Genomic DNA, 23,315 nt, shown 5'->3' with positions numbered 1-23,315 from the left:
TGGGCCCTTGGGCAGTCAACATTTTCTGCTTCCCCTGCGCCAGAGTCACAGCTGGTCGTCGTTCAGCTTCCCTGCTGCCCTTAAAATTCTTCCTACGTTCGGGAGATGTGCCTTCAAGCGTAACTAACACTTCCTCTTTGCCCCTTCAGAAATCACGATTGTTTGCCACCCAGCTCTTCCATTGGCCTTAGGGTCCTCCACTGTGAGTGAGGCACTCACCCGGTCATCATTTCCTCTCAGGACCCTAGGCATTCATTGTTTCTGCCCCTCTCTGGGTGGAAACTTTTTCGTGCGTCCGGGTGGCTCCTCGAGCTAGCATCGTGCCGTCACTTGTTGCCTTTGCCATCTGCGCTTTTGAGTCTTGGTCATCCTCCTTCCTTGATCAAAAGGGAACTTTGGATGCCTAACAATGCTCCAATGGTGATCCCTTTCCACTCTTGCCCTGGGAATCACCATCCTAGGTGAATCAGGAATAGAAAGCCGTTTTGACGTACCTCCCGCACCTCTTGTCCAGGAATGAAAACAGCAGACTACAACCGCGCTGGAGCTAATGCTGACGATCTTTCTAACCGGTCTTTAACCGAAGGTCTGGACAACGGCTCTCTCTCTCATCTGTTGGTTGAATCTTGGTCCAGACGCTCCTTTACAGGTTGCCTTTCCGAGCTCGCCCTTGGTTCACATTGAGGTCCTCCTAACCGATTTCGACCGTGACCAAGGGTATGATACCCCGGTCTATCTTGCCTTGAAGGCCCTGAAGCCCGTGCAATCTTCGCTCCTCTTTCACCTGGCCGATCGTCCATCGAGGGGGTGTCTACTTCTGCTTGAGGTTTGTTTTCGAATAGCTTCTTATAGTGCACACACACCCCCCCATTGAAATTGTTGATTTGGCAATGGCTCAATGGCTTTGACGTCCACCCCTTTTTTCTTCTCTTCGGTCAGGTGTTGGACATGCTTTAATATGACCAGCGGTTCCTTCCTCTTAAGCAAACGCAACTTTGATAGGTCTGCATCCACCATGTTAACTGGCAGAAAAGGGTTCTCATCCACTAACATGACGCCTTTCCCCTTGTCCAAAAACTTTAAGCGTCCGTCATTAATAGCTTTCTGCAATGCCATTCGAAGAACAATACAATCGTTAGTGTTATGGGTAAACAAATTATGCCATTTACAGTACCTTTTATCTTTGATCTCGTCTGTTGAAGGTATATGATGCCCCTCGGATAGCTTAAATTGTTTGTCTTTAAGGAGGTGATCGAAGATTGACTCGACTTTGGATATGTCGTAGGAATACTTGGTCCTACTATCAAAGTTCCTGGCCAGAGTCGGCTTTGGCAGTGGGCTGAGACCTATCCGTTCGCCAACTGGAGATAAAGCCTTGCAAACATAAGGTTTTCCCGAAACAATTTCGGCAATGCTAACCTCACATTCCTCATCAGCCTTAAAATCCAAAAAGTTGACAGAACTGGGATTGGCAGCCCCCATAATTGCCAAAGCCGACTATTTGTAATAAGCCTCTAGAGATGAGGCTCTACGGTCTTCCACTTCTGTAAGGAGTAACTCATAACTAGTCGCTTGGGCTATAAGTTGGCCGAGGTCTGGGAATTCTTGTTCAGCGAAGCGCTTCCGCAACTCAAAGGAAAGCCCTCCCAGAGCCATTTTTGCGTATTTCGATTCTTGCAGAATGGTCGGGCATTTATACCATGCTAGCTTGAACCTATTCACAAACTTGGCGACTGGCACATCCGCACCAGGTCTGCTATTGCCACTGTGGGTTCGGTCCAATAGAACTGAGCGTAGAACTGATCTTCCATCTTGCACCAAGTTTGGATAGAATCGGCTGGTAAGTTAATGTACCAAGTGAATGTTGATCCGGTCAGGGAATTTGGGAACAACCTAAGCTTCATAACTTCGTTGGCCCCGAGGTTTCCACACTGGACGATAAATCTTGCTATGTGTTCCACAATGGACATGTTGTCCTCTCTTGAGAACTTGGCGAACTCAGGAATTTTCAGATTGTGTCCAAAATCCAACTATTCATAATGCTCGGGGTATGGCTTTCTATACACTGGACGGGTGATGGGCCGAAATAAAGGGTTGATCTGCTCTTGGATCAACTGGGTCAGATCTACTCGGTTCACAAGTACCTTATTTGCTTGATCTGCAACAATTGGCTTTCTTTATCGGACCTCTGCTTGCCTCTCATTGGGGAGTGGTTGGAAATGGCTGACGTACGACCATTCTGGCTCTGGCAGGTTCATCATAGGCACTGTCGGCCTTTGGTAAAAACTTGAATTTGCACGCCCAGCATGCTCCCCTCCAACGGCTTGGGGGCCAGTTGTTGGGCTTGATGTGGTGACCGGCACGGTTGGATTCCCAACTTGCACTGCCGGTGTAGGGACTCCATTCTAAGGAGGCGTGGTCCTAACTACACTATTTGGATGTACTGGCTGGTTGGATGAACTAGCACAGTCGGCCTGACTATAGACGCCAAGATACCCAGCCTAGGTAGACGGCAAGCCGTTTTTGGCCCCTACCGCACTACCCATCTGCACCACCGAGGTCTGGCCTATACGAAGTTGGCTGGCTTGCATTGGCCGCTGTTGTGCCAGAAACACCGAGATCAACTCCTCAAACCGAGCCTGGGTACCGTTATAGACTTTAGCCATGGAATAAGCAATTGCATTCATGTCTTCCATTCCTGCTTGCAGGTACCCTTACGTTTCGGCAGCCATACGGGCCTGCCCCTGCAAGATCACAGCCATATAAGGAGGAACGACAATGTCCAACTGTTCTTCTCCTTGTGCGAACGACTGATCAGCATTTCCACCGTCAGATTCATCGGTTCCACTATCTTTGTTACGTAGACTCGCTCTAGTATCCACCATTGCTGTCGAGTGTCCCATCGGCATGCCAAAAATGTTGTGTCAAATTTCCTTTGGCCAACAAGTTATGGTCGGAATGAGGACAGAACACCCTGTTACGTCACGGTGATCTAGAGTTCTACTCGTGCCCCGGTAATCCGAGGACTTCTCAAAGACAGTAGAACGAAGAGAACTGGAAATGGAAGGTAACTGCACTTTAAATTACTCGAAGTGAACAATCTACAGTGCAAAGCATAAGGGTGCATAAAGCAAAAAGAAAACCTTAAGTTCACACCATTGTAAGGGAAAAGTAAAAACAATGCAAGAAAGTAAAGATAAGTAAATGCAGGTTTGATGTGTGTTTGATCGATCCCTTTCTTTGCTTCACTTGCTTATTTTATATAGTAGAAATAACCGTGAGAACGGTCTCCTTATTTGTCGGCCACTATCCCAACCACGTCCGGGTTATTGCATCATCTACGTCTTAACTACTGAAACTGTCGTTGACGCTAACTGACTGATTCCTGGCCGATGAATCTAGCCTTGCTCCGTTTGACCGGAAGGTGCAATAACGTCTCAGTCATGGCCCCTTGGTCGAGTCAAATTATGGCCAAGTACTTCCATTCGGTCATGAAGGGGTTGAGCGAAATCTGGGTGTAAACACAAGGTCACCCAGATTTTGGTACAATGGACTACTCAATCTCCTGAAGATGCCACTTGGGTCGATATGCATCACTTCCAGCAAACATATCCTACTTTCAACCTTGAGGACAAGGTTATACTGGAAGGATTGGGGAATGATAGTCCATTAGCACTGGGGGACACACCCAGCACTAGTAGACCCAAGAGGGCTACTCACAGGCCAGCCCGTTACAACAGCATTGCCCACTTGGCCACCCCTTTGTAGATGCTCGACCCAGCTGTTAAGGATAATATGTAAGTAAGTTAGAATTGGAAAATATCTGTAACGGAATAGGTTCTGGTTGTTATAAATAACCAATGGGGAAAGTAATGAAGGATAAGAAATATTAAGACAAAATCGCTTCAATCAACTATTTCTCCTTGTCTCTTCTTTCTCACTTCTTCCTCTGTTCTCCCCTGTTCTTGAAATTCCTTATCATCAGTCAACCTGGGTTTCAGGAGAACCAGACCATCCTATATTGAGTCCTCAGTTTTTTATCCTTAAGTCCTTATTTCTGTATTTTTCCTTATTCCATTGTAGTTCTATCGTATTTTATTCTGTTAGTTCTTGTTCATTCTCTGTTCTGGAGATCATGTGTTGCAAAGCAGTCTCAGGCTTTTAGCTTGGGACTGGTAATTTGCATCAAATGCTCCTGCACATGCTCTTATTTTCCCCGTGTTGATGCAGGCACTATACGACCAGATAGCGATCTCTCGACTGTAAGTTTTACAAAAAAAAGGAAAAAAAACCTCCCTTATGGAGGCCTTTGCAAAAGAGAAAAGACATAATGTATTGTGGACTCCAGGAAGAGTCCGAACCCTCCCATATTGCAAGGCATTGGCTGAGCAATTTTCGCTTCAGGAAGAGTCCGGACCCCTCCAATGCGCCAGTGAGTGCAGCACGCATCGGACGGCTGGAGTTATCCAGCATGCGGCCCAAGGACAGCTCCAGCCATCCGATGTGCATTGCAGTCACTGGCTCGTTGGAGAGGACTTTTTTGCCTTCAGGAATGGTTTCAAAACATCAACTTCAGGAATGAGTTCTGAAAATCAGAATTAAATTGGTCGGATCGATCTAAATCAATCCGAATTGACCAATGATTTAACAATTGAGATCGGATTAACTAGCTCAGTCAATTCGGATAGGAAAACATCAGTGTTTTAAGAATTGAGATCGGATTGAACGGTTCGGTCAATTCAGATAGGAATCAGCTGAGGCTGATCCCTATTCCTGCTGTTCTGGATTGGTTGATCCATATTGGGTTTCTGGAGTTGGGCCATATTTTGGCCGATTCCTGACCGATCCAGACTGATTGTGTTCTTAAAACCCTGATTATCCTGGAATCTGTTTGAATATGAAGTTAGATGATCATAACCCGTAATAGAAACGATAAAGGAGGTTATTAGCATTTACAGGTAATCTTGCAAGTAGGACCTAAAGCAAACATAAAATCTGTACCACCAAAAATAAGCCCCACTTACAAATACCAAAATGTCAGCTCATTTACTCGAAAGCATGCTCTATATTAAGAGTATTACCACATTAATCAAAATGGTAATCTCTCCATTTCCAAGCAGTCCGGACCTTCTCATCTTATATATTGAGCAAAAATCTCAAGTCAGGATCAGTTAGTATTCCACAAGCCTGAGAAGAACCACCTATAGTCCTAATATAGAAATAGAAAAGTACAGCTAAATTAGATTTGTGTAATGGGAATGCATCTCCTCAGAAGGGATAACAATTCAGACAGTCGATAAATTGGCTTACTCTTTAAACATCGGTTCCTTCTTCTCAAGCAGCTGCAGAATCCTCTCTTCAATTGTATCTTTTATGATCAAACGTATGATTCTACGAAGAAAAAAAATCCCATAATGATCCAAAAATTTAATAATGCAAGATATGGGGAAACGACAAGTCGGAGAAGAGCTGCACCTGATTGGTTTATACTGTCTAAGTTGGTCGATTAGATCTTGGACCAGCCGCTCAACAGCTGGATTCCACCAGGGATCCATTAAGAAAACCTAAGCATTCATGAGAAACAGATAAATAAGAACAATGTAAAAGCTTAAAATCATAAATAGAGATATCACCAGTTACACAGAATTTTCATAATGCAGCAGCTGCTACAACAAAAGTTGGCCTGTACCCATACAGCAAGTGCAAAAGAAGAAAAATGAAAAGGAAAATCTAAACAATGATGGTCCAAAAGGAAGGGGGGGGGGGGGGTTGGTTCAACCAACAATTCAGAAAGTGCCACACTAGGGAGATCTCCTTTGAATGCAGCAACTGTAAATATCCAACATTCTCAGTCATGGACCACATACCATGTTTCCTGTGATGATTCAAAAAAGATGCTGTTTCAAATGGTTGGATCAATTGATCAGGTAGAATTTCCATAGTATATCACTATCTCATGTTTGTGTGTTAGTTATTTAACTCCTGAACAGGTGCCACGCCCATGAGGGCAGCAACAGAGACAATGCAAAACTTATTAAGTCCCCATCCTAAACCAACTCTTCTACATGAAAAATTACCCACTGCAAAGTCAAGGGGTGTTAAGAAAACAGATGAAACTGTTTTTGTTCCTTAAGGCTCCATTTTTTTTTCAAGCCAACAATCATGTAAATAAAATATCTAAATTTTCTTTCTACGTGGTTTTTAGATGGGGGAGGATTTTATCTAAAAAATTTATTCTACATGGTTCTTACTTGGAACTAAATGCAGCTTAAATATCAGACCAAACTTTTCCAATCATATGGGTCATATGTGGGAGCATTTTCTGCAATCACAACCCATAAAGCCAATCAAACTAAATAACCATCAAAGGAAAAAAGGTCACTCACATATGATGCTGCTGTCAAATTGGGGGTAACACACGCTGCTTTTAAGCTCATTAGCCAAATCTTGCATTCTGGATCCTCAATAAATCTCATCGCTGCGGAATCTATTTCATTCCTTTTCTGGTAGCCCACAAAATGAATGCAAGAAATTCCAGACTGCAAAAAAGTTCAACACTTATCATAAAGGGTCACTTTCCAGAGTGTACCAGGAGTCAAGTATATTGTGCAGTTTCTACATACCTGTTGGAGAGAGATGCTTATCAAATTCAGAAATGATTCATACTGGCTGAAAACAATCCCTTTTGCAGTGCGATCATTTTCAAGCATTTTAACGATTTCGCGTTTCTTGAACAGTTTTAAACCCAGCCATCAATTAGTTGAAAAATAATAATAATAAAAGAAAATGCATACCAAAAACAAATATGCAAACTTGAGGAAACATACAACCCATATGAATTACTCAAACTCTACAAGTATATGTAAGGGGCTGGCTACAGCCTCAAAAATGAATTTGATGCATGAAGAAGCTTATGCTTTGCTGGTCTGGGATTTCAGGCTGGCATCTGTGGACTCAGGTGTTTTAACTCCAAGAGCAATTAGCTACTGTGGATTAAGTGACTGCAATCTGGTGGATTCCAGATTAGTTACCTCTCTCATCAAAATTAGATCAGTTCTTGAACTTATCAAACCCGGCAATTTCTGTTTCTACTAGAATAGTTCAGATTCTGGTTGTTCTTAAATTAGAATCAAGTTGGTGAAATATTCTGCTAAATGCATGCCGTTGATCGGCCTGTTTGCTTCAGGAATTCAGATCATGTTTTAGCGTCAAAATCCAGATCAATTCAAGTAAGATTTCTAATTAACTTCTTCAAAAGCTTGGTTTTCTGAAACTGAATCCCTCTACTTCTGAATCTGACTACTGTTTAATACTTGATCATTAATAATAGTTCATCATTGATTTCTGTTTTGAACACTGAAAGCTCCCATAACAGTTCTGGTTTCCTGTTTCAAGTATATTTCTGATATCTATAATTTTCTGGTTTGATCTTTTCGCCCTGATTTCTGTTCACTTTTTTCAGGTTTCAATTTGTTACATCAATAGATAATCAGATCCTTAAATCTATTATTTACTCTGTTTAAATCTGTAAATCCGTCCATTGATTCTGCAGATTTTGGATTCCTACTTGCTGTAGGATTCTTTCATATATTGAGATCTGGTCCTCAGATTCAAATCATATATTACAGAATTAATCCTGTGTTAAACAGATCACTTGGCCAGAGTTTCCAGCCAATCTGACTGGTCTTATTCATCTTACTGAGTTTTCTCTAATCTGGATTGGATCCTATCCTTGTGATTCTGGTTTTATTTGAGTTTTCCTAACCCTAATTCCTTAGGTGACTAGAAACCCCTTCATACATAGTTAAAGGACGTAAAAACAGAAGATGCTAACATACTTGGATGGAAAATGACGAAGTAAAGAGAAGTATAGATAGCAGATCCTTGACGTTGTTAAAATTTCTCTACTAATACATTTGGTGAGGAGTAACGTCCATCTTAAGATCCTTGCATCGTGTCTAATCGGGCTATACAATATGGTCCAAAATTATAATGGAAGCTCCTTGGAGATTTGGGCTTGTTGGTACCTTCAGGCATCCAAAATAGAGATGTCCTCAAGGTGATACAGTATTCAGCTAATATAGGTGCAAAAGATCCGAATTTGTTGAAGTTTAAAGCTCATCCAAAGGTTAAATTTATTCATACTAGTTTTGAGGTCCATAGACTACACAAAGCACTTGTTCAAAATCTAATGGAAGTACATCAATTGAAAAAGATGGCCTACAGACACTAGGTTGCCGGGTTGTCTTGAATATTGGATATAAGTCGAGTAGAAATACTTCCATGGTATTTCCTCATACCAGAAAGCTTCATAGTATGTGACAGGTGCAGTTACTTGTGTAAGTCAGATCAGCTTCCCTCCCACCACCACCCCCCAAAAAAAAATTCATTCAGCTTATTTGGTTTATTATCAGTGAAGTTTATCTCTTTCAGACTGCTCAGGGTGAAGAAAAATTGTGGTTTAGTCATTGAATGGCTCTGTTGGAGTGATGCCTCCACATGGAAATTCCAGCTATCAGGAAACATGGCCATTTCACATCCTTACTGAATATCTCATTCAGCTGGAGAACTAGCCAAAGATGGAATGATTATCGGTTGATATATTGGATCCCCACTTCCGTGATCATCCTGGCTTTGGATTTTGATGTACCTAGATTTTAGTTCTAAGCTTTGTAGCATGTTAAAAGCCTTCTAGGTTCCCTTTTGTACTCTACAATTTACTCTTCATATATGTTAGTAGAGACCATGTAGAGTCTTGATATTAGTTAGGGGTAGTTTAAGTATTATGCTTTATTTTCTTCTTTCTTATTTTCCCATTGTGTCCCTTGGTTCCTTTAAGTGAATATATATTGAATGGAGTGCGAGCTCCAACTCTACGTTGAAACTCCCAAGGTTACACAAGCATATCGATTCTCATTGTTCTCTCCTTCTCTTTCTTCTCTTCGTCTTCTCCTTTTCTATTTTATAATTACTTACATGGTATCACAGCAAGATCTCTAGGGACTGCTACAACTTTCCTAGTATCTTGTCTCCTCCTTTTCAAGGTTTCAATCATCATTGATTGATTCATATTAGTTCACGTTTTGGAGAGTTCCTTCGTTTTTTGTTTGAAAGGGGTGCAGCAACCTATGCTGTATTTTGAGACTGTTTAGAGACTAGTTCATGTTGAAGATTAAGAACTAGGTCTCTTTTGCTTGTGGTCATTGCTCTATGCAGTGAAGAATGCATTCAAGGTCCAGATTCAGAGCTTGGAAATCAAGTTTTATCAGGGTTTGAGATCGATTTTTGGCAGCAGATTGGAGATCGACTTTTTGTCAAGGTTTTGGACCGACTTTTGCAGCAGGGTTCTTGAAATCAATTTTATCAGGGTTTCTGGAGATCTACTTTTTCAGCAAATTTTTGGAGATTGATTCTTCATTAAGCTAGAAGTTGGAAATCGATTTCTCTTCAGGGTTTTCAGATCGAGCATCCATCAAGGTTTTGAGATCGACTTTTCAGGGTTTGGCTTGAGATTGACTTTTTCAGGGTTTTGGCTTTCTCTCTGAATCATGGTTCGAGAACTCGGTGAGATCTCGCCTAGTTTCTCGGTATTTCAAAAAACCGATTCGAAACCACCTACGCATTATATTTTTACAATTTCTGGCCGAGATCTCGGCTATCGGTTTGAACCATGGTTTTGACCCATAGTTTAACATTATATTTTTACAATTTCTCGGCGAGATCTCGGTATCGGTTCTGGATATGGTTTTGACTCATATTTTTAATCCATTTTAGACCCATCTATGACATGAGAATTCTTTGTGGATCAATATAGGGAAGAAATCATTACTCGAACACATTTTATGTAACAAATTCAGAGAACATTGATGTAATGTACTTTTTATTTGAATGTTTTGATTGATATGTACTAAATTGAATGTTTTGATTGCTAATTTGCTATGTATGACTAAATTATATGTAGAGTAGGTTGTTTTAGTACGACTCATCGCCTACCAACCTATGGTCCAAAGTAAAACTCATATTTGGACTTGTTTTTTGGGAAATCTGGGCATGCCATTGTGTTTAAATGGCCTGAAATAGGCTGAATACCAAGTTTCAAACCCAAAATATATGTAAAACCCACCGAGTTGGGGGTCCGAGTAAAAAAAAATAAAATGCAGTAACAGATCTCGACCCGTCTCGGTTTTTGGCTGGGCCGAGATGCCTCCGAGACCCGAGTTTTCGAACCTTGCTCTAAATCATTGTATGTATTGCAACTTCATTCCATTTTTTGTGATTGTGGAAGATGTTTGAACCATCCAAGAATGTAACTACTAAGGTTGTGTTTTCGTCCTCCAACCGTATTACGAAAAAGAAGTTAGAAGGAATCACCAACTTTCAACAATGGAAGAAAATTGTTAAGCTAGTGTTGATTAGTCGTGACCAACAGGACCATTTGACGAAGAGTAAACCTGATGATGATACGTCGTGGGACACCATCGATGCACGCATTTTGGGACAATTGTTGAACTCTGTGGAAAATGAGATTGTTGATTTGGTGACCCATATTGATACAGTTAAGGAGTTATGGGAATATATGAATGTTCTGTATTCTGGACAGAACAACTTGTCTCGTATCTATGCATTGTCTTTGGAGTTTTACAGGGTTGATCGAAAGGGTCGTCCCTTGACCCAATACTTTGCTAATTTTTATGAGGATGTATGAGGAGCTGAATTCCCTACTTCCTATCACTGCTGATGTAGAACAGATGAAGAATCAGCGACAGTAACTCTCTGTCATGGGAATTCTGGGTGGTCTTGGGAAGGAATTTGATTCCGTTCGTTCCCAGATACTTGGTGGTGATAAGGTAGCCACACTTTCATATATTTTTCACGAGTTCTACGATTATCTCGTGAGACTTCTCATCATTCCACCACTGTGGATAATTCAGCTTTGGCTTCCTATACACCTACCCGTGGGCCTAGTATTGGGACAGGGGACTGGTAGTAGTCGTGATCGTGGGGCTGGTTCTGGCAAAGCTCCTATTTCTAGTATTCAGGTTGGTTTGGATTCTTCAGGATTGGTGAGGACTTGTCACCATTGTGGTCGCACAGGTGATGTAGATCGAAGCATGAAGAAGACCAAGGGGAAAAGAAAAAAGAAAAAAAAAAGTTACTGTTCACGTGAACAGTACCCCCACTGCAATGCTCAGATGATACTGTTCACATGAATAGTGATTTAGGGACGGATATGGACTGTTGGTTTAGAGAATTGATTTTTTTTGCTATTTTTATTGTTAGACACTTATTTAGTTTCCTATTTGAGTTGTAATCCTAATTGGGAATCCTAGTTCTACTTTGAGTCATGTTTTGAGTCTAGTTCCTTTGTTATTTCACTTTCCTAGGCAGTTTAGGTTACCTAGTAGGTTAAGGATTGTGTCAGGCCTTTCCTTTTTAGTGTAGGAGTCTATTTTTTAGTCTTTTATATAAAAGGTTGTAATGGGGCAAAGCATTGAACACGAATTTTGATATTAATGAAAAGCTTTTTGGCTGCTCTTCTTCTCCATTGAAGATTTTTGTCTTGTGTTTGATCAAGGCTGGTGGAATTGGTGTTTGATCCGATTGACACCTTGCGGTGCGAAGCCTGGGTGGTTTGTTTGAAGGAATCGGTGTTCGATCCAATTGACGCATTGCGGTGGGAAGCCCGGGTGGTTTGTTCAAGCTCTCTTTGTTCTTCAACATTGATCAAGTTCTGAGTTTCAAGGATTCTTCATTCAAAAAAGCTGCTGTCCAAGTACTACTTCAACAATAGTAAGTTTGAATCATCCCAAACCCTAACCATTCTTCTTCTAATCCTCTAAACATCCAAACCGTAATAACCCCACTCTTTCCTCTTTCACAAAACCTAACCCTAGACTCCAAAACTGCAGCCGATTCTGTCCAATGACCTTAGACTTGTTAAAACTTAACAAGACCTACACTGGAAGACTCCCCTACATCATCAACCATACCATCTAACCCTAAACCCCCCCCCCACTAAACCCTAACCCTAATTTTGATCTAAAACTCTATTTTGACCTAACCGAACCTGCCCTTTCATTACAGATCCTGGTTATTTGGCTCCTAGTTTGACTATTCAAACCTAGGGCTACATTAACAGGACATATCCAACGCTTTTGTTGGAAACTTCATGGCAAACCACCACAACAACAGTTTGCTAATACTGCTGCAACTACTGATTCTGCTGCTACATCATCTCCACAGTCTGTGGGTAAGACAGTGAAGATGTCTAATGAGGATTATGCACGCTTTAACCAGTTTCAGATTTCTCGGTCTTCCCAGCCTTCTACTGCTACATTTGTTCAAACAGGTAATGCCTTTGCATGTCTTTCGACTGCTTCCCGCCCCTGGATCATTGATTCAGGTGCATCGGACCATATGACTAGGGTCTCAGGTATATTTTCCTCCCTTCGTAAATCGTCCTTTAGTGTTACCTTAGCTGATGGTTCTTTAACTAAATTAACTGGTACAAGCACTGTTCATGCCACTTCTTCTTTATCCTAGTCTTCTGTTCTTTATTTGCCCGAGTTTCCTTTTAACCTTTTGTTGGTTAATAAGTTTACCAAAACTTATAATTGTTCTGTAACATTTTTCACTGATTCCTGTGTCTTTCAGGACCTAACGACGAAGAAGACGATTGGTAATCGGGGGGGCTGTACCTACTCGAGGATACTTCGTCTGTGGCATATTCAAGTGTGGCATCACCTCACCAAGTCCATTGTCATTTGGGTCATCCATCGTTGCCTAGTTTGAGACTTTTAGATGCTCGTTTTCGGTCTATTTCTAGTTTAAATTGTGAATTCTGTCAATTTGGGAAGCTTCACCGTGTAAGCTATCCCCCGAGAGTCCATCAACGGTCTAACCAACCTTTTTCTTCAGTCCATTCAGATGTATGGGGTCTTTGTCTAGTTGTTTCTAAATTGGGCATACGTTGTTTTGTCACTTTTGTTGATGACCATTCCAGAGTTACTTGGCTTTATTTAATGAAAAATCGTTCGGAGTTGTTCTCAATTTTTTTGTGCTTTTGTGAATGGGGTTAACACTCAGTTTAATTCTCCTTTGTGTGTTCTTTGTAGCGATAATGCTTAAGAATACTTTTCTGGTCCCTTTACTACTTTTATGGTTCAACATGGCATTATTCATTAGTCCTCCTGTGCCGACACCCCACAACAAAACAGTGTGACAGAAAGGAAGAATCGAAATTTCATGGAGGTCACCCGGTCTCTTTTATTTGAGATGAAGGTGACCAAACCTTTTTGGGCTGATGCTGTTTTAACTGCGTATTATCTCATTAACCGCATGCCTTCCTCTGTTTTACGTGGTGGTATGTATACCCCATTCTTTGTTATTTCCTTCTAATCCTTTATTTGTTCTTACCACCACATGTCTTTGGTAGTGTTTGTTTCATTCGTGATCGTCGTCCGGGTGTTTCTAAGTTGGATCCCAAAGCTCTTAAATGCATCTTCGTTGGCTATTCTTGTACTCAAAAGGGTATCGTTGTTATTCATTTGAATTACAAAAATACTTTGTCACAACTGATGTTTCCTTCTTTGAGTCTACCCCTTAATGCTGATTCCTCTTTTATTGTTTCTGAGTTAGACAATGATCTTCCTTTATATATTGTTCAGTCTTCTGTTGCTTCACAGGTTTCTCCACCACCACCACCACTGTCGCCGTCACCACCTCCTATTGTGTACCAACGCCATCTTCGGAAGGTTTAGGCCCCACCCCTTTCATCAACCTCTACCTCCTCTTCTTCATCGACTAATTATGCCCCAAGTAATCCTTCTTCTCTTGATGTTTCTTCTGATCTTGATGTGCCTATTGCTCTTCGTAAGGGTGTTCGGAGTTGTACCCAACATCCTCTTTCTAACTTTGGTTTATCCTCTACCTTCCATTCTTGCTTGAATACTATTGAAAGCCATCCTATTCCTAAGTCTGTTGCAAAGGCATTATCTAGTCCTGGTTGGAGGGTTGCTAATGCTATGACCGAGGCTAAGGATCTATCAGCGTTGGAGAAAAATCAGACATGGGACCTTGTTTCGTTACCCTCTGGTAAATCTACTATTGGTTGTCAATGGGTTTTTGTGGTGAAGGTGAATCCTGATGGTTCTTTGGCTCGTTTGAAGGCCCAACTTGTGGCCAAGGGCTATGCCTAAGTGTATGGCATTGATTACTTGGACACTTTTTCTCCTGTGGCTAAGCTTACTTTTGTTCGTATATTGATTTCTCTTCCCGCTACTCATCATTGGCCCTTATTTCAACTGGATGTTAAAAATGCTTTCTTGCATGGGGATCTCCATGAGGAGGTTTATATAGAGCAACCTCCTGGGTTTGTTGCTCTGGGGGAGTATGGGATGGTGTGTAAGCTCAAGAAGTCTTTGCATGGGCTGAAACAGTTGCCTCGAGCTTGGTTTGGTCGGTTCATTGAAGTTGTCTTGGAGTTTGGACTGACACGTTGTAGTAGTAATCATTTTGTATTTTTCCGGCATTCTAATGCAGGGCGAATATTTCTTATTGTACATGTGGATGATATTGTTATTACAGGAGATGACTCTTCAGGAATTGAGAAGTTGAAGATGCATTTACAACAGAAATTTCAGACTAAAGATTTGGGAAGCTTGAAATATTTTTTGGATATGGAAGTGGCTCAGTCAAGAAAAGGAATCCGCTTTCACAACAGAAGTATGTTATTGATCTTGTTTCAGAGATAGGATTGTTAGGCTCTAAATAATGTAGTCCTATATAGGCAAGGCCTAATAGGAGCCAGGTAAGATCAGAGTTCTGGAACTGTTTGCTAATTAGGCAAATTTGGGGCTGTTTAGGGTAAATAGATAGAAATTAGGGTTAAGACTAGGAGTTTGGGTTAGGGTTTTATGTAGTAATGATATGCAGGTTTTTAGGAAGCTAATGATATAGGTTTAATTAGGTTTAAACAAGAAATTAAAATTCTGGAATTCTAGGGTTAGGGTTTCAGGTTTTAGGAATGAAGGGGATGATGGGATTTAGGGTTTGTAAGGGGAATTAGGTCAAGGGGTTCTGGCCGAGTGTCACTGGTATGGAGAGGGTGGTTTGGTTGAAGTTTGGTGTGGTTTGGATGGTAGATTAGGTCTGGACAGGTTTTAGAGGCTTTAGGTGTTAATGGGGAAGAGGGGGATTAGGGTTTAGGTGTTAGGAATAGGGCACAATGGGGGATCGAGTGAAGGAGATGGCCTGCAGGAACTGTGGTTGAAATTTGAGTGTGAACTGATGAGGGAATAGGGCTGTAATGATTATAGAAGGAGCTAGGGTTTATGGGATCGATTAGGGTTTAATGGAGGAAGGGAACGTGGATCGATTAGGGTTAGGTTGGAAGGTTAAGAGGAGGAGGGAAAATACTAAAACAATAAATTAACTTACTGAATTGCAGGTTCTTCACTGGCAGCTTGGCGAAACTTGATTGAAGAAGAAGAAGGACCTCCCCATCTACAAGATGCAAGGAGTCGCCGGAGTCCACCAGCCCTAACCCTTGATATGACTCACAAGGGGTCTTGATATGACACACAAGACAGTCTCTGAAAAGAGAAGCAGCAACAGCAAAGGCTAACAGCAGGAAACGAAATAAAACTGGTGGGGAAGCCTCTACCACGATTCTTATTAAATAAGAGGCCAAAAGCCTATTCCTAAATCTATTACAATTTAAATCTCCCACTTAAATCGTGGAGAGGTGGACCAGTTTAAAAACAAATTAAAAACTTAAAAGAAAAGACTCATCTACCCCTAATAACTTAAAAACAATTTAAACTACTTAAAATAAAAAAGATTCCCTACTAGCCAATAGGATCACTTCACTTAAATTAGACCAATTGAACCAATTGGATGCAACCAATACCCAGTTCAATTAAAAACACAAAATAAAAACTAAGTATGAAAATAAACTAAACTAAGGCTCCTACTAAAACCCTAGGTCTAGGGTGGCTTCTTCAATTCGAGGAGGCTAGGATCTGCATCACTAAACCTCTAGATACTCCCATGGATGGTGATCCTGAGAAGTATCGGAGGCTTGTTGGGAAACTAAACTATTTGACTGTGACTCGACCTAACATTGTCTTTCATATCAATGTTGTGAAGTCAGTTTTTGTCTGCTCCTTGGACATCTCATTGTGATGCTATTATGCGTATCTTACGGTACCTCAAGAAGGCTCCTGGATGTGGTCGACTTTACTTGGACCATGGCCATGGACGAGTTGAGGGCTTTTCAGATTGCTGATTGGGCTGGATTTACTATTGACAGAAGGTCAACTATAGGTTGCTCCATTGTGATCAAGTGGTCATAGGTTCGAATCTAGAAACAACCTCTCTGCAAAAGCAGGGGTAAGGCTGAGTATATTATGACCCTCCCCAGACCCCGCAATGGCAGGAGCCTCGTGCACTGGGTACGCCCTTTTAGAAGGTCAACTATAGATTATTACACATTTGTTGGAGGGAATCTTGTGTCGTGGAAAAGCAAGAAACCGACAGTTGTGGCTCGATCCAGTGCAGAGTCAGAATATCGAGGGCATGGCGCATGTTACATGTGAGCTGATGTAGGTGAAACAGTTGTTGACTGAACTTGGGCTTAAGCTTACAGATGATTTCCCTATGCAACTATGGTGTAATAATCAAGTGGCTGTCCATATTGCTTCAAATCCTGTGTTCATAAAAGAACGAAACACGTCGAAGTAGATTGTCACTTCGTTCGAGAGAAGCTGCAACAAGGGCTCATTTCTCCTCGTCATGTTCGTACAGGGGAACAACTGGCAGATTTGTTAACAAAGTCTTTGGAGAGTGCTAGAGTGGATTATATTTGTAACAAGCTGGGCATGATTAACATCTATGCTCCAGCTTGAGGGGGAGTGTTAGTAGAGACCATGTAGAGTCTCGATATTAGTTAGGGGTAGTTTAGGTATTATGCTTTATTTTCTTCTTTCTTATTTTCATATTGTGTCCCTTGGTTCCTTTAAGTGAATATATATTGAATGGAGTGGGAGCTCCAACTCTTAGTTGAAACTCCCAAGGTTACACAAGCATATCGATTCTCATTGTTCTCTCCTCTTTTTCTTCTCCTATTCTCTTTTGTTAGTGCTTACAATATATATATATATATATTTGTCATTCATTTAAGAAATATGCTTTGTCAATTAAAATAGGCAAGAAGGAAAGGATAAGAAAAACAAATCATTTTCAGAGACACCATACCAAAGCTTCAATTTTTGTGCTATTCTGAAAATCTTCAATACACATCTGAATACTTGAATCAGATAAACGTTTAAACCCCATCACCCTTATTCTAGTATACCGATCACTTTGATTCAATTTTGAAGTGATTGGAACACTTATTTCTTCTTCACATGAGGGGCAATCGGTGAAGCCGCCCAGATTTGAACAGAAATTTATCAAACAAACCTCACAGAAGAAGTGTTGACAACAGGTGACCTGAAACATGAGGAAAGATTAGAATGGTGATGACAAAAAAAAAGACTAGAATGCAATTATCAGATCTATCCAAGGGAAAATTGATGGTGTATGAGGCTTAAAAGATTTGACACAGTAAGCTCACCATTAAATTGTTTGGTGTTTTCTTACAAATGCCACAGATTATTTCACCATCACCAGGATCAACATTGCTTTGTTTTAGTACTCCAATTCGGGAATAGAGCACGCATGGATGATCCATTAGCTGTGGTTATTAAAGAGGCAAATCAATCATTGGCACTAGAAGAAATGATATTGCACTATCAATCTTAAGGCAAATTTCACATCACATTATGGGTTAGCTTAAACCCAATTCTTAAAAAGAATTAAGTTTTATTCACCCAATTACTTTTTCTCACTTTAAAAGCACAAACAATAGCCAAATAAGAGACAAATGTTTCCAGAATTATCTTAGATTTAAGAGTGCAATGTTCACACAATGTGTTAAAAAAAAAAAAAAAAAAAAAAGGGCAAGAGGGTTACACAGTAGTAGTGATCCACCTTTTGTAATCTTGTAAGGTGCCAAGATATGGGCTTGATATTATTCAACAAAACTACACCTTCAAAATAGCTGCAAATTAAAGAGTGAATCACTAAAAAAAAATGCCTGGGAAATGCTTAGACATTATGCACGAATTAACCATACAACACGAAGAAACTGGTAAGGCAGCATAAACTTAGTAACTGGCAGTTAATCAGAAATCTCGTCCTTAGTAAATGGCAGTTAGTCGTCCTTTTCTTTTTTTTTTTTTTGTTTGGGTTGGGGGGGGGGGGGGGGGATGGGGGGAGGGTGGTTTCCTAGCCTTTATAAAACTGCTTGGAGATTTACAAAATAGAATCAAGTGATTCCACATATAGTTGGCAAAGGATAAGTTGAGTTGAGTACTGAGAAATGATTGAATGGATGAGTGACCACTGCTCCATCAGGACCATATCCCATCTCAAGTACGGAAGTATCATAGGCATTATCTGCCACATGGCAGGTCAGGTGGGGCCTCAATCTTAGTGAGGGGTGCACCCCTGCCAAGTTGAACACTTGGTAAGATCAATGATTGGATTACCTCATCAAATTTGAAATGCGACTAATATAGCAGGTCCTCTGTCATCCAACAATCTGGACTCTACTTGCCATGACAAAAATCAAGAGTGGGAACTACCTTTCCTATCTATACCGGTGGACCTGCCTCCATTTTGCCCAACTAGATGTAAATATAAAAAGAAGAAAAATTACATAAGCAAAAGCTATTACTATAAAGTTCATTTTTATCATTGAAAGTACATACAAACTTTCATTAAAATGTCAACAAAACTTACAAAATTTACCAAAAATGTTATGTAATATTTGAGAGGTCAAGGGAAAGGAAGACCAATCATATATAACCTATAGCAAAATCATAAGCCTCTATTTTTTGTTGAGCTGAGTAGCTAATGGACATCACTACATCACTATTGCATTGGCAAAGCTGAGAGAGCAAGGTGTTTGCTGATTCAAGAGAAATGTGGAAGCTTTGGAACTTAAAAATCAAGATAGAGAGGCAGCTTCAAATACCAATATAAGCAAATTTACATATCTGACTCCCACAACATCAAGATTTAACTTATTAGATTGTTATGATAATTTACAATCTTAAAGTGGACTAGGAAAAAAATGGTAGCAACATTTAATGCAAGAAGTTCTGAACCTTCAGAGAGCTTAAACAAGATCAAGGAAAAAGTGAAATTTAGGAAGAAGCTTCCTGCAATTTGTAGCCAGAACTAAGGCACAAGTTTTTGGATAAAAAGGTTCATTCAATGAACAAATGGGAAGTGATTATCTAACACTGAACTTGTCTATGGTGCTTATATTATATATAATAGAAGTAAGCAGAACTTTAAGGCATACAACAATTCAAACACACACACACATAAACTTTATTTAAAAGAATTGAAAAAATGAAATCCAAACTAGAAAAGAATATACATAAAAAGATGATCTTTACATGGAAAAGAATATACAAAAATTAGGAAGAAACTGTTATTTATAACCTGAAACAAAGAACTAAAAAAGAAGATGAGCAAAGTGCGCACCTATGAGCCTTCAACAGAAGTGAATTATACTCTGTGTTGTAGTAATCTTCTTCTTTACTGTTAGCAGAAACCCGCCTCAAGCAAAACTAGACAAACAGGTAGATTACAGAAGTTTTAGAAAGACAGTAATCAAATCTTAGATATGAAGAAAAACCTTCAGAATAATCCTAGAAAAATAATACTTACAATTTTCGGAGGACGGATTAGATCGGCAGCCTGACCTTTCTCTGTGCGCCTTAGCATTATGCTTTTCAAGATTCTATGTTTTAGTAGTATTATGGCTCTGGTTCGTCTTCTGCCTCCCTCAACATCTCCTGATGTTTGTATTGGTTTAAGGATAGACTACATGGAGAGCACGAAAAGATATTACCACCACAAATATGTTACATGAAACCTCAGCCTCATAACAACAAACACAAAAGAAAAAAAGATAAACAGATCAAGAGAATGACAATATGTAAAACTCACTCTATTCCACCAAAAGAAATGCCTCGTAGATTTATGAACACAATTCTGACACTCTGATGTAGAACTGTAAGTGGAACATTCCAAAGTAGTTAATTCAGCAAGATAGGAATGCTAAGGGGAACAGCAAAAGCTAGAACGGGAGGGGGAAGTAAATTAACTTTAGTATATGATATAGAAGTATGATTTGATTAAAGCAAGACCATAAGCACCTAACAATCATAAACAATCTCAAATGTTTTACCTGTAATCAAGTGATTTACAATCACAATCTCTACAGAAGCGATATGAGTAAGGACTTATCTGTAGAAACCGGACCTGTATAACTCAAGTCACGAAATCTGTCAGCCCAAAAGTTAATGATAACATAACAGCTAACTACCCAATGAATTTAAATAAAACTTACAAGTGGAAAAAGTTCTCGAAAACAAATCAGAAGTTGTGTGTCAGTCAAAGCCCATTTATATGAAGATTCCAAGGCAAGAACAGCCTTAGCAGTACTACTGCTTGTATCTTTCAGATAATGAGCCTAAAACAAAAATTAAATGCAATTATTCAAATGATTAAAAGAAATTACAAGGCATGGAAGTTGAAACACAATAAACAGAAGAACCATGCAAAGAAAGAGATATAACATTTACTTCATCTAGAATAAGGCGTTCCCACTTGACAGAGTGCAGCACAGAATTCCTTGAGCGATCATGGGTCATCACATTGAATTCGGTCTCAATAGTGAAATATGTGGTTAGGACAAAATCGTACTCAGAGAGCTCCTTTGAACTCTTCTTTCCATTGGCCCCGTAAAACACCAAAATGCTGGGGTGCGCTGTGGGTGTGAACCGACCAATCTCACTCACCCACCGCATGATATCAAGAACAGAACAAACAATTAGTGTGCATTTAATTTCAGGCAACACTGTACTTGTAGAAGCAGATGGATCCGTGTGGCTACAAGTTGACTGCGGTATCGTGCGATTCTGTTGTTTGAACAGAACAAATGCAATGGCCTGGAATGTGTTTCCCATTCCCTTCTCATCTGCCAGGATTCCTCCTCTGATTTCTGATTCCTCTTGTTTCAAGGCCCACGAAATCCATTTCTTCTGGTAAGTATACAAAACCATCGGCCAGTCTTGGAGTGGCTCGGCAATGTCATTCGCTTCTACTTCTTCGTTCAGATGTTCCATATCAGTATCTTCTCTTTCGTTTTCATCAACCCATGTCTCATTCTTTTCCTCCCAAACCTTCCATGCTAACTTTGAATCATCTTTATTTTTTCCTTTTCCACCTTCATCGGACCAAGACCGTTCAAGGGAATCATCAAAGACATGTTGAAATTTAAATAAAAAGGAAGTAATGAATACAACAAGAAAAGAAAAACGATTCTAGAGAAAAAGTTTTCGAAACTTTACCTGAGCCCTCGGAACTAAAACTCATGGTGTTCTCCTGAACATGAAACCGCGCAGCGGGAAAAAGAAATACAGCATAGGGGATTTGTGACGCAGTCAAGCAGTAGTCAACTGAAGATGTAGGCCCACACCCGTTCAGATTTGACCCAATTCGTCCGATTTGCAATCAATCGAGGAATTATCCAAATGCACAGGGCTTCATATTTATTTTTTGAGAAAAAAAACGCTACCCGGTCATGCGCAAGGTGTAGCGACCACGTCCAGACACATAGGTGCATGAAATTACCGCCACAACCCATGGAAAGGTAGAATTTCCCAGGGTGCGATGATCATTTCGCACGCCCCTGTGTCTGAGCACAAGGCAACGCACCGCATGCGCCCAGGTATAGCGTTCTCTTTCCTTTTACTTTGGGAAAATTTCTATCATTTCCTTGTACTTAACCCTTTATTTACTCAAATTCTTACCTCTCCTTCTCTGTTATTAATTTAAAATACCCAAATTACCCTCCCTTGATTCATCGTCCCATTTCTTTTTTAATTGGGAAAGTTACACAGGCCTCCCTTGGATTATGCCCATATTTAAGACCAAGGTAGTAAGTATCTTAACGTATCAGCCGATACTAATCGATATGTATCTTATTTTTAGGGGTCCGATACGATACTTAAAAGTATCAACTGTATAGGTCGATATGTGACCTGATATGGTTAATACTTTTCGATACGATACGATACATCTCTTAAAATCACCTTTCCGATTCGATACCCGATACCAATACTTTAAACCTTGTTTAAGACTTTGCCATGTGTTTTCTAAAATTACAATCGATTACTTTTTGGACAGTTTAATAGATGTGAAATGCAAATGACTCTTTTAACCCCCCCCCCCCTTCTCACTCTAAACCCATATGACCGTTGCAGTAACTCCAGCCTTTGTAAACCCTCTTCCCCTTCGTCTCCTTCATCGTGCGACTCTACTTCAACGACTTAAGATTGTTCCTCCCTGCAACTCTCCAAACTCCGACATGAAGACTTCCAATTTCCGGCAAAGGTAGAGCCCGCTTGATAACCTTATGAGAAATAGTTTTTGGTGTTTTTCCGTTCCGAGAAACGGGAAAACACCCAAAAACCGCTTGATAACAAAGTGTTTTTCGTGAGTGTTTTTGGAAACATAAATCAAAATTTATGCTCCCTGGAAGACTTTTGACCCAACATGTTCTGTCGTTCTGTGCTGAAAATTAAAAGTTGTTCCCAATAAACTGCTCACACCTCTAACCTCTCTCTCACCTGTCAACGTCTCTAACCTCTCTCTCACATCTCACGCCTCTAGCCATTGAAACCCTGTACAACCTGCAACTCATCTTGGAGGTAAGATTGACCTCGTACTCTATCCCTTTCTTTCTCTCACTCTCTCTCTCTCTCTCTCGCTCACTCTCTGTGTGCAATTTGGTTCACAGAAACCCGAAGAACCACAGTTTCTATGTTCACCCATTGGAGTGACCTAAAAGCCGTGGTTATTAGGGTTTCCCACTTGAGAACCTTCGCGGCGAAGTAGGAACCCAAGAAACCTTCATCATTGCTACAAACTTCAACAAAATCACTGGTTCGATATGCTTTCGCCATTACTAGAAATGAGAAGACCTCCCTCACTGAAAGCCCAATCGAAGGGAAATTTCAGGATAGGTATCCGAATGGACTACCCTCTTAAGTACAGAGTACTTATTCACCCAAAAGATCAAGCCAGAAATAAAGCCAAGCCACTAAAATCATACCTGGTGGTAGAACAGAGATCAGATTTGATTTCAATTTGATATATGACAGCAGGGTTGGATTTAGGGTGTAAGAAAC

At 40.4% G+C, this 23,315-nt stretch overlaps 1 protein-coding gene across 1 annotated transcript; it reads right to left on the bottom strand.

Annotated features, from left to right (window-relative positions):
• Positions 1-5,136: 5,136 nt before the first annotated feature.
• Positions 5,137-23,090, bottom strand: LOC122659542 (DNA repair protein RAD16-like). The gene is made up of 15 exons (XM_043854645.1): positions 23,007-23,090; positions 21,474-21,507; positions 20,706-21,349; positions 20,471-20,593; positions 20,309-20,382; positions 20,068-20,131; positions 19,786-19,941; positions 19,600-19,685; positions 17,464-17,493; positions 17,257-17,347; positions 6,624-6,728; positions 6,387-6,539; positions 5,476-5,564; positions 5,311-5,391; positions 5,137-5,209 (listed from the first exon to the last, which is right to left on the bottom strand). Exons 1-15 carry the CDS (start codon positions 23,088-23,090, stop codon positions 5,137-5,139), a joined length of 1,887 nt encoding a protein of 628 aa, XP_043710580.1.
• Positions 23,091-23,315: the final 225 nt, after the last annotated feature.

Source organism: Telopea speciosissima, chromosome 4 (assembly GCF_018873765.1).
Source record: "Telopea speciosissima isolate NSW1024214 ecotype Mountain lineage chromosome 4, Tspe_v1, whole genome shotgun sequence".
In the NCBI taxonomy this organism is placed as follows: Eukaryota; Viridiplantae; Streptophyta; class Magnoliopsida; order Proteales; family Proteaceae; genus Telopea; species Telopea speciosissima.
Note: the sequence above shows the minus strand (reverse complement) of the source record. Positions and strands in the feature narration are given on the sequence as shown.